Source organism: Neofelis nebulosa, chromosome 7 (genome assembly GCF_028018385.1).
Source record: "Neofelis nebulosa isolate mNeoNeb1 chromosome 7, mNeoNeb1.pri, whole genome shotgun sequence".
Lineage (NCBI taxonomy): Eukaryota > Metazoa > Chordata > Mammalia > Carnivora > Felidae > Neofelis > Neofelis nebulosa.
The window spans coordinates 109,713,158-109,724,835 of NC_080788.1; the positions used below are offsets into that span (position 1 = coordinate 109,713,158).

Consider the following 11,678-nt stretch of genomic DNA (forward strand, 5'->3'; position numbering starts at 1 on the left):
TGTTTAGAGCAGATTCATTCATAATGATGAAAACTGCAAAGAACCCTCATGTCCACATGAATGAATAAACAAGTTAAGATATATTTATATAGTGGAATACTATTCAACAACTAAAGAAGAATGAAATTAACATGGGATCTCCAAAACATACTGGATACCTACTACATGACTCCATTTATGGGGAGTTCTAAAGTAGGCAAAACTAGGGGCACCTGGGTGGCTCAGTCGGTTAAGTGTCTGACTTCAGCTCAAGTCATGATCTCACGGTTCATAGGTTCGAGCCCTGCACTGGGCTCTGTGCTGACAGCTCAGAGCCTGGAGCCCGCTTTGGATTCTGTGTCTCCCTCTCTCTCTGCCCCTCCCCCGCTCATGCTCTGTCTCTCTCTCTCTGTCAAAAATAAACATTAAAAGATTTTTAAAAAATTAAATAGGCAAAACTCATCTATAGTGAAAACAAAAAGCAGAAGAGTGGTTGCCTGTCAAGATGAACCGGGCAAGGACGTGAAAGAATATTCCATGGTGATGGACATATTCTATAGTTTGATGGGAGTATGGGTTAAATGGGTGTTTGCATTGGTCCGAATTTACTGGACGGTACTAAGCTTTGTTCATGTTACCGTGTGTAAATTGTACCTTAAAATAGAAAAAACAAAGTATTGAACTCTGGTTAGTTAAATGCATGCTGAAATGTTTAGGTACGGGTGAAGAGCACGGATGAACATGGCTAAGATGGATTGATGGGTAGATAAATGCAGATATGTGAGAAAGAAAATTGTCTGAGTTTGGGCTACTACAACAAAAATACCGTAGACCAAGTGACTTCACAGAAATGTATTTTTCACAGTTCTGGAGGCTGAAAAGTTCAAGATCAAAGTCCATCTGGTTCGGTTCCTGGTGAGAACCCCTCTGCCTACTTTGCAGACAGACACCTTCTTGCTGTATCCTCACATGGCAGAGAAAGAAATCATCTCTCTCATGTCTTTTCTTATAAGGGTACTATTCTCATTCATGAGGGATCCACCTTCATGACCTAATTACCTCCAAAGGTCACGCATCCAAATACCATCACATTGGGGATTAAGGCTTCAGCATATGAATTTTGAGAGAATACACGCATTCAGTCCATAACACAAATAAAGCAAAATATAACAAATGAAGATCCTGGGCATAATGTGTAGGGGTGTCCACTGTACAAATATTTCAAATTTTCAGTGTATTTGAATATTCTACAATATTGGGCAGAAAGCCTAGTCTGGTCTGTAATAGTTCAGCTGGGTCAGGTGGGTAAAAATAAAATGTGAGCCTCAGCTTCTGTGTTTGGAATTACATTGTTTTTGGTTATGTTGATATCTCAAGGTCCAACCTTGTTCCCCTGACTCAACCTTGGACAGGATAAAGTACCAAGCACCTACACCTGAGGGCATCTTCTGTGACACCCTCCATAAACCACATCCATCCCAAGAGAAAGTATGTGGCTAAGGCACTGCTTGATTTCCAACGTTAACCTTTTCTCTGTTCATCCAATGGGTAGATGGATGGGTGGACAGGTAGAGCTAACTAGCTAGCTAGCTAGGTTTGTATATCTATATTTACATCTATCTATATATCTTTTTCTATCTTTCTGAAAAATGCCCATGTTATAAATTGCTGTGTTTTTTTCCAAATAATAGGTGGTCTAGGGATGATAAAATGGGCTATTTGAAAATCACTGAAACTATCCCATAGACCTCTTCAGAAACAACATATTAATGAAGAACATGAACTAATCTTAACAGTGTGACAAGAATCATGCCAGGCATTTTCAAGGCAATACTTCATTTAGGATGTGTGGCCAGTGTTCAAAAATATTGTCATTATTGCTGTTAAGGTAGTATAGGCTAGTCTGCAAACTGATGGCAAGGAATAGTCTCTACATCTGTGCATGGAGGATGGTCCAGGTGAAGAAAAGCAGTTTATAGCATCTGGTGGACATAAGAAATCCTAATATGCATTTACAAATGATTTTGAAAAAGTTCCCATGGAGAATTAGAAACATTTGATTATCCTTCAAATTTGGCTTCATGGGAAAGCAATTCACTAACAATTTAGCAGCTCTGTTCTGCCTGCCACCTAATTACTGCATGGCCTCAACATTTGACTTAACCTCTCTGAATTTCATTTCCTTCCCTATTAAATGAGGTTAACAAGCTGATGTTACTCATACAAGTGCTATGTTAAAAAATATATTAGCTATTCTGTTGTCAGGTTCTCTTTCTCCATCTTTATTTTCACTTTGTCTCCTTCTACCGTGCATTACTGCATTGTGTATATGTGTGTATATAGACACACATATAATGGTTCTTGTCAAAAACTATCATTAAGATGTCCCCTCCAGTTAAAAACAACAAGTTCCCAGCCTCTCAGCATGTGCATGATTAGCCACATGTGATAATTACATCCCAAATGATAATACTTACAGCAGCAGCGTATTAACCTTGTTAGGCACTCACAATAGCAGAGACTAGAGCAAAGAAAAACAAAAAAGCATAGCAAGCCGCCTCATGTCGAGTGTGAAGAACACGTGGGATACGGGGGTGGGAGGGGGTAAGCTATACAAATGGAGTACAAGGGAAAAAGGACTAAATCAAAATAGACAGATATGGAGCATACCACCTTCTTTTAAAGTTCTGGTGCCAGTTTCAGCTAAATATAGTGTTTATTAGTAACCACTATATGCTCAGAATTATGGCCAATTCAAATGAAGATTTATATGTGGCACTAACTTAGTGCATAGGTGATATTCCTTTACTTAATTCCCACGATAATATTTTTAAATTTTTAATGTTTCTTTTTGAGAGAGAGAGAGCGAGAAAGAGCCAGCAAGCAGGAGTGGAGGAGGGGCAGAGAGCGAGGGAGACACATAATGTGGAGCAGCCTCCAGGCTCTGAGCTGCCAGTAAAGAGCCGGATGAGAGGCTGGAACTCATGAACTGCGAGATCATGACCTGAGCCAAAGTTGGGTATTTAACCGACTGAGCCACCCAGGCGCCCCTTTTAAAAAAAAAAAAAAAAAAAAGTTAATGTTTATTTATTTTTGAGAGAGAGTTTTTACATTTTTTAAAATGTTTGTTTATTTTTGAGAGAGAGAATTCCCACAATAATATTAAAGTTAGTCAGAAAATCTAGACAGAAAAGCAACAAGGGGGAAATATGGTTACCATGGTATATGAATTATATCTCAATCAAACTGGGGTTTTTTGTTTATTTGTTTGTTTTTCATTGTTTTGTTTTTTTTAACCAAGTTACCTGCAGAAGAATGGCAGTAAGACTGAGGAAAGACTTCTCAACAGCAATGACAGAAGCCAGAGGACAAGGGGACATTATTACCAAAGTCTCAAGAGAAAAACATTCTCAACTTAGTGTTCTGTTTGAGTGAAGGAAAAATAAAGATATTTTCCACAAAGTTTGAAAGAGTTTGTCACTGAAATAACCACTGACTGATATATTTCAGGAAGAAACAATTGAACTTAGAAGGAAATAGTGAACTTTAGGAAAGAATAATGAACAAAAATCGGTGAACATATAGGTAAATATCAGCATGTATAAACTGCAAAAAATAAAACAACAGGAAAATTACTAATATATTTGGAGTATAACAGCAAATGGAAATAAAAATCTAGGTAGAAATAACATGAAGGTTGAGACGGGGAAGTAAAAATCAAAGAATTCTAAGATCCTTATATTGCTTAGAGGAGGGTAAAAATATTGATTAATTTTAGATATTAAATCAAGGTACATGTTGAAATTTTAATCTAACTTTCAAATCAATAGAGAGAGTAAATTAGAATAAAGATAATTCAGTGGTTCCAATAGGAACCAGAAAAGGATATTTAAAGGCATAGAAAGTGTAGAATAAAAAGCACAAACCAAAACTATAAAAATAAATCAAAAGATATGTGATATAATAAATGTAAAAGGACTACAATTGCTGTGTAAAAGATAGATATAACACTGGATTGTTTCTCTTGCTCCCAATCTCTCCCTGTTTCCCCTCTGCACATCTTGCCACTCACACTGTAGTTTATGTTGGGCCCACCTAGCCTCATAATGTATAAGGAAAAAAAATACTAATTACTAACACACTGAACTTGGCTCAAGAATACAAGAAGGATTTAACATTACGAAAATATGCTTGTGTAGTTCACCATATTAACTGATTTATGAAAAACCATTAGGATTATCTGAAGAGGTACAAAAGAAGCTTTTGATAAAATGCACTATCTATTATTGATAAAATTTCCTGAGGGGGCTCCCTTCAGGAAATCTAGAAGTATAGACATCACAGGAAAAATGCTGAAATGGTCTGAGCTGTGTGTGCAAGAAAGGAGTGATTCTCATAAGGACGGTTGAACACATGCGCAAAACCCCTACTTTGCCATCTGCTAATGCCTAGACACATGCCTCTGGAGAGATGTGGCTCCCTTTTTCTTCTACCTTCCAGTCTCAGACAAGTAGCTTTCATTTGTGGGATCTTACTGGCAGAAGATTTAGGGAAGTGCAGTTTTAAGTTTTACGCCCCTTTGGTACAGGAAAGTGCTTAGAATGGTGGAAACAGTGTTAAATATCAACAACTAATATGCAATACAGAAGAGACTTGCTAAACCTTGATAGTGGGCACTTAAAGAAAATCTGCACTAACTGTCATTCTTAATCCTGAAATCCTTTATTAAAGTCAGGAACAAAATAAGGATTCCCACTGGCATCACTCTTACTTGATATTAGACTGGAGGCTCAAGGCAATTCAGTAGAATAAGAAAAAGAAATATAAATTTAAAACATGAGAGGAAGAAACAAAGCTGCCATTATTTGTAAAAGTATGATTGTCTACATTAGGAAAATCTACAAACTTAAACTAATAAGTTTTTCATACAAAACCAATTATTTTCTAATACATCAAGAGCAGTTAGAAAGTAGAGTTTTAAAACACTACTACCTATGACAGTAAGAAAATATCTAAGGTACCAAAGGATAACATTAACAAAAGACAAGTAAGAAAATTATGGAAAAAAAATACAAAACTTTTTGAAAGACACAAGAGAACACTAAAAACATAGGTAAACTATGTTCATTGGTAAGAATGTTCTATACTGTGAAGACAACTTTTCCCAAGTTTCTATCCAGTACAATCTCGATCAAAATCCCCGGGGGGTGGGTGGTTTTTGTTTGTTTGTTTGTTTGTTTGTTTTTGGTATATTTTGCTTTATGTCTTTTAATAGAACTTTACAAGCTGATTATATGTTCATATGCATAAGTCAGCTAAACCAAGCAAGAGCTTAAAATAATGAAAAATTTAAAAAAGACAATAAAAGGATTCTCCCTAGCAGACAGCTAGGCATATTATAAAATGATGATAATAACTATTATCAGGTGAGCCACTCAGGCTTGGAAATTTGGTATCTGACATTGTATTACAAATCAGTTGGGAGATGATGGGCTATTTAATGAATAATGCTTCCAGTATGGAAAAAAAAAAAATAGATCCCTACCTCACACCACACGCAAAGATCAATTTCTGGTAGATTAAAGATTAAATATGAAAAATAAATTCTTATAACTCATAGAAGAAAATATATGAGACTATTGAGTTTGGGTAGGATTTCTTAAATAATTCTGTTAGTGCATAAACTAAAAAGGAAAACATTTATAAACATGACTCCACAGAAATTTAAAGCAGTTACTCTACAAAAGTCACTATAAAATAAAAAGGTAAGCTACATGCAGAGAAAAGATACTAGCAATAAATATAAAAAAGATATTTATCTAGAATTTATAAAGAACCAGCAATCCACTCCTACATATATACTGGAAAATTTCTCAAATTTTGGCAGTGTAAAATATAGAAAAATATTCACTGAAATCTTTTCAATTCTTGGTTATTACACACAAATATCCATTAATTAGGAGAATGGACAAGTGAGTTGTAGTTTAAACATTATATATCTGTTAAAATAAATGAGTATATATATCAATACAGATAATATAAAAAACTTAATGCTGAATGAAAAAAGGCATGTTTTCAGGAATAAATACAGTAAAATGCTAAGTACTTTAAATGTGCAAAATACTATTAAGTATATTTTGTGTATATTTATGTCTATTATATGGTGAAAGTCTAAAAATATACATGAAAATGATGAACTCCAAATACAGACTAGTAATTACTATTAGTGAGAGAAGCAATCAAATAGGATCAAGGAGGAATACTCAAGGATCTTCAATTATAATATTTTATTTCCTAAAAATCCAACAAAAAGCAAAAGGTCAGTGGTAACTATAACAAATGCTAAATACCACACATCTGTGTGATGGGTATTTGGGTATATGTAATATTGTTCTCTATTCTTTTCTGTATGTTTAAAATATCTTGTAACTATGATAAATTAAAAGAGAAGGGGAGGTTAAATGACTGAATTCCTTTCCCTTGCCTGGTCAATCACGGTGCCCCACCCCTGCCCCAAGGCAGAGTCTATGGTACTGCAAATAGGCAGTGTTTCATATGAGCTCTATAAGTAACCAGTAGGGTATTGTGCTGTTTCTTTGGAAAAATGACTTCTGAGTTTAAAATGACATAGTTTTGTGCCATGATAAATTGAGGATTATGTACTATTATAATTTTTTTGGTATGCATGGCATCTTCCTGTATGGAGAAGGAAACAACTGGTAAAAAGAGACAATGACTGGAAAAGCAGTTGACACAGCTGAGTCAGAAGAGCAGCATCCAGTTCTATCAAGGAATCATGACCCATTGAAACTTTAAAAAAAATTTCTTTTTAATGTTTATTTATTTTTGACAGAGAGAGAGAGCGCGCACGCGCGCAAGCACGAGTGGGGGAGGGGCAGAGACAGAGGGAGACACAGAATCTGAAACAGGCTCCAGGCTCTGAGCTGTCAGCACAGAACCCGACGTGGGGCTCAAAGTCACAGACAGTGAGATCATGACCTGAGTCGAAGTCGGGGGCTCAACCGACTGAGCTACCCAGGTGCCCCAACCCATTCAAACTTTTGATGATGTTTTTGAGTTATTTATTAGTGCCACTGTGGGGCATTCTGAATACTCATCCATCAGAAGATAAAATATTGCTTGGTGGTGTTTTGTAGCAAGTATTATCAATTCCAAAGAATTAAAACAGAATTCAGTTAAGTTGTATATTTACTTGACCCTTTCTTTGTCAATTCTGACTGGTGCTCATTGGAATAAGTCATCGAACCCCAAAAACCCCAGCACTGTCTCTCACAGGTAGAATTTCCTGGGCACAGCCTTTGCTCTGGACAATTAAAAATAAACACATCGTTAATGCAGAGGAGAGGTTCCCTGGAGCTGGAATAATCAGCAATGTTTCTCTTCTTTTGGTTAGGTGTCCTCAGACTGGATTGTTCATAAAATAATTATTGCCCTTTTTTGTCATACACATTCAATTCAGCTTCAGTGATGGTGGTTTAGGAGTAAATGGCCTTTCTTATAATTAGAAAGGGATCTTGTGACGGGATAAAGATTGAAATTGCACTTTGTGAAATGAGCAAGTCTTTGTTTGCAAGATGATCTCAATTCCCACTGCCATAACTGACAGTAGAATTGCCAGAGCAGTTCTGTGACTGGGTTGAACTTTTCCTGTAGGAATCATGTAGCTGTACAGCTGCGGAAACACAAATTCACTCCTCCATTGTTGGTTTTCTGACAGCTTTCTCTGTAGAGCAGTTTGAAGAGTGGAGAGCCCTGTTTCTGAGACAGAGAAGTGTTTTCACACCTGAAGTGTAATTTCACACCTTGTGTTTCTCAGCAGATAAGTGAATAAAATAACACATCAAACCGGAATAGAAAAAGATCAACATAGAAAGAAAACTGCAGGTTGTAATTTGTTTCCGATCTTACAATGCTCTTGTAAGGAACTGTAAATTACAAAGATCTGGATTTACACTTTTAAAAGTTTGACTGGTTGGTAGGTGGGAAAGTGAGCAGTAAACACTAACCAGCTTTCAGCCTGTATTGAACAGAATGTACAGAATGATAGAATTGGGGAAACGCCCTAACGTTTTGTTTTGTTTTGTTTTGTTTTGTTTTCTAAAGAATAGGACACACAGAAGTTAGTGGTAAAAATCGTAGTTAAGGGGTGCCTGGGTGGCTCAGTTGGTTGGACCTCTGACTTCCGTTTGGGTCATGATCTCGTGGTTTACAGGTTCAAGTCCAGCATCGGGCTCTGTGCTGACAGCTCATAGCCTGGAGCTTGCTTCGTATTCTGTGTCTCCCTCTCTCTCTGCCCCTCCCCCCTCACGCTCTGTCTCTCTCTCCTTCAATAATAAATAAAACATAAAAAAAAATTTTTTAAATCATAGTTAAGAGAGGGTCAATAAATTGATAAATCAAGTGATTTTAATAAAATATAATTGTAGGGATAATCTTCTTTGTAATTATTCAGGAATTTTAGCAGAAGGAGAGACTATGTTAGTAAAATTTGGCTATTTTCTTTCCTTTCTATAAGTTACTAAACATATGAGGCTAGTCACCATTTTATAGCATTCTAGTACAAGGGGGTATAAAACAAGGGGTTTATCTTCATTTTTCAAGTTTGAAAACCCAAGACCAAAAGAAAAAAGAAAGTCAAGCCTCCTGGATAGTCATGTACATTCATTTCAAAATATTTAATATTTATTGAACGTCTACCATGTGTTAGACTCTAGGCCAGGAACCAGGGGTACAGTCATAAACAAGGCAATTCCTCTCTCACACTGATAGCCTTGCAGATGAGTAAGCAAGCAATGACAATGCTGGGTGCTAAGTCATGAGATAACCTGAAGCTAGATTTTGATGGACCACACAGAAGGGTTATCCCGGTCAGGGCAGGGGCTTGTGGTCAGCAAAAATTCCTGGAGACAGCCACGTCCAAACAAAACTAATGAATAGAAATTGTGGGAAGATAAATATCACATGTGGTATCAGAGCATGTAGAGTTTGTGCAGAAGTTGAAAGGGAGAGAGCGGGGTGGGTTGGAGGGGTGAAGGTACTTCAGTGTAGTGGGAATGCAGCATATAAAGGCAACAGTGGTGCATAGTAAAACTGGAAGGTAAGAGGGTCAGAGTGTGTGATTTATACCAAGACATTTAGTTTTGATCCTGTGACTAGTGGGAAGTATTGAAGCCTTAGTCTTTGTCTATTAGTGAGTGACATGAACAGATTTGCATTTTACAGAGCTCCTTCTGGCTGTGGGATTGGGCAGCCCAGGGATGGGAGATGAATAAAGAGACCTGCTGTATTGCAGGTTCTGATAGAGGCTGGTGACCCAAGCTTGCAGTGCATGCAGAGTTCAGTGGCTTCGGGAATGGAAAGCAGTGGGCAGAGTTGGGAGCTATTTAGGACATAGAATCAACAGAACTTGGTGATTGCTTGGCTAGACTAGGGGCGAGGAGCCAGTCTTGCCAAAAATGTAGTCCAGTAGTATTCCATTGTGTTTATAAACCATATGTGGTTTATATGAGAAAGAATGAGATCCTGCCGTTTGAAGCAATATGGATAGAACTGGAGGGTATTATGCTAAGTGAAATAAGTCAGTCAGAGAAAGACAGATACTATATGTTTTCACTCATATGTGGATCTTGAGAAACTTAACAGAAGACCATAGGGGAGGGGAAGGGGAAAAAATTTACAGACAGGGAGGGAGGCAAACCGTAAGAGACTCTTAAATACAGACAACAAACTGAGGGTTGATGGGGGTGGGAGAGAGGGGAAAATGGGTGATGGGCATTCAGGAGGGCACTTGTTGGGATGAGCACTAGGTGTTGTATGGAAAGCCAGTTTCACAATAAATAAATAATAAACAAACAAACAAACAAATAAATAAAAATGTAGTCCTGACTCCTGGTTTGGGTAATTTAGTGGATGATGCTACTGTTCACAGAGATGGGGAATACTGGAGCAGCAAGTTTTTAAAAGCTGGGGACACGATGAGTGAGAGGTGTGTGGAATGTGCTGAATGTGGTATTGAGCTGGATTTCGAGCTTGGGAGAGAAGTCTAGGCTAGAGATACAGATTTGGTACTTGTCATTGAGTGGATAAGATGGTCCAAAGAATATAGAGAGAGTGAGAAGAGAAGGCAGTCTGTGATCTTGGCATAAAACAGTATTTTGACTATTAAAAGAAAACACTCCTGGAACAAAATGTATATATTTGTCTTGTTACATAAACAAAATGTGGATGAAGAACCATGCATGTCCACAGACACCATTGCACATATACTTAGGCATGTATACACCTCCATAAATGTAGAGCTTCTGATGAACATCAGCAAGGTGCCTGTTGTGGGCTGCATGAAACATTCAACGTTGAAGCTAATAATCCCTTTCCTTAATAATTCATGGAAAATATGTTAGCCCTGCAGCAAACACCAGGCCCAAGGATGCTGATCAATGTGTTAAAAAGGAAAAACTTGGAGCCCATGTAAATATTACAACACAACTAGCAGAACAGAAAGCCCTGATGTTTTCTTATTTGTTTTTTTTTTTTTTTTCCTTAGATACATACGGGAAGCTCTTTCTTCTCAATTCTGTGGGTCAAGAGATGTCCCGCTGTAAGACATCCATTCGACGTGGTCAGCCCAATCCTGTCTATAAGGAGACCTTTGTTTTCCAGGTGGCCCTCTTTCAGCTGTCTGATGTCACGTTGATGATTTCCATTTATAATAGGCGCACTATGAAGCGTAAAGAGATGGTCGGTTGGATTGCTCTGGGCCAAAATAGTAGTGGAGAAGAGGAACAAGACCATTGGGAGGAAATGAAGGAAACAAAAGGTCAGCAGATCTGCAGATGGCACACCTTGCTCGAATCCTAATTCTGCCAACAGGCATTTGTGTGCTACGTATGGCCCGGTGACCCGCCTTTTAGCCACTCATACCAACTCCTCATATGCTGGTGGGCTTTTTAAAGACAGGCTTACAAATAGGGATTAGGGTCTTCTAACCTCTGGGACATTCTGGGCAGGGTCTTTGGGTCTCTCGAAGGTTTGATTTGAATTTAAATATTGTAATTTAAAAAAAAAACCCACATACACATGGTCAAGTGTACTTGATGGAAAATTAACCATAGTTGAGAACAGTGATGAGTCAATTTGTGTTCATACGTTAGTGTATCTGGGTTCAGCCTATGGAATAAAGCTTTTCTTGCTGTCTCTGTTTGCTTGAAGAATAACCTGAGATTTCAGGGGAGCTGTTAAATCTTACTATTTGTACCCAGGTATGTGTATGAACCAGAATTTTGTTAATATGGTGCCAAAACCCCCCAAATACAGAAACGAATCAGATGCTGAGGCTCATAAAAGAATGTAACTGTCATCTATCATTCCCTATTTCACATTTTTGTCTTTATGAAAACACACCTCATTTATTTACCTAATAAATGTTATAAACGTGTACTTATACAACACATTTCTATTCATTATATATATACCTTTCTTTATCTCACTTATACATTGTGGTTTCCTGTGAGATTTTGTTAAATGAATCATTTTGAAGGTTAAAAAAAGAGTTTAAAAACACTGTTGAAAGACAACTTGTCTCCTTTTCATTTGTAAGATTTCCAACTTGTAATTTTCAAGGTTTTTCTGCCATTTTTCTTACCTAATATATTCTTATAGAATGAGAAGAAAACCAAAAG

The 11,678-nt window shown here is 37.3% G+C and overlaps 1 protein-coding gene across 7 annotated transcripts in view; it reads left to right on the forward strand.

The window, feature by feature from the left end:
* The window catches only part of SYT16 (synaptotagmin 16), a 245,294-nt gene extending 233,849 nt beyond the window's left edge, over window positions 1-11,445 (forward strand). For 6 of the 7 annotated variants that reach the window (XM_058739259.1, XM_058739252.1, XM_058739255.1 and 3 more), the window contains one exon: window positions 10,544-11,445. In XM_058739259.1, coding sequence (XP_058595242.1) covers window positions 10,544-10,857 — 314 coding nt within the window. In that variant the 3' untranslated portion in view covers window positions 10,858-11,445. Of the gene's footprint in view, window positions 1-3,280; window positions 3,445-10,543 lie in introns of those variants that run through there. The other variant, XM_058739254.1, reaches the window with a different exon arrangement.
* Window positions 11,446-11,678: the final 233 nt, after the last annotated feature.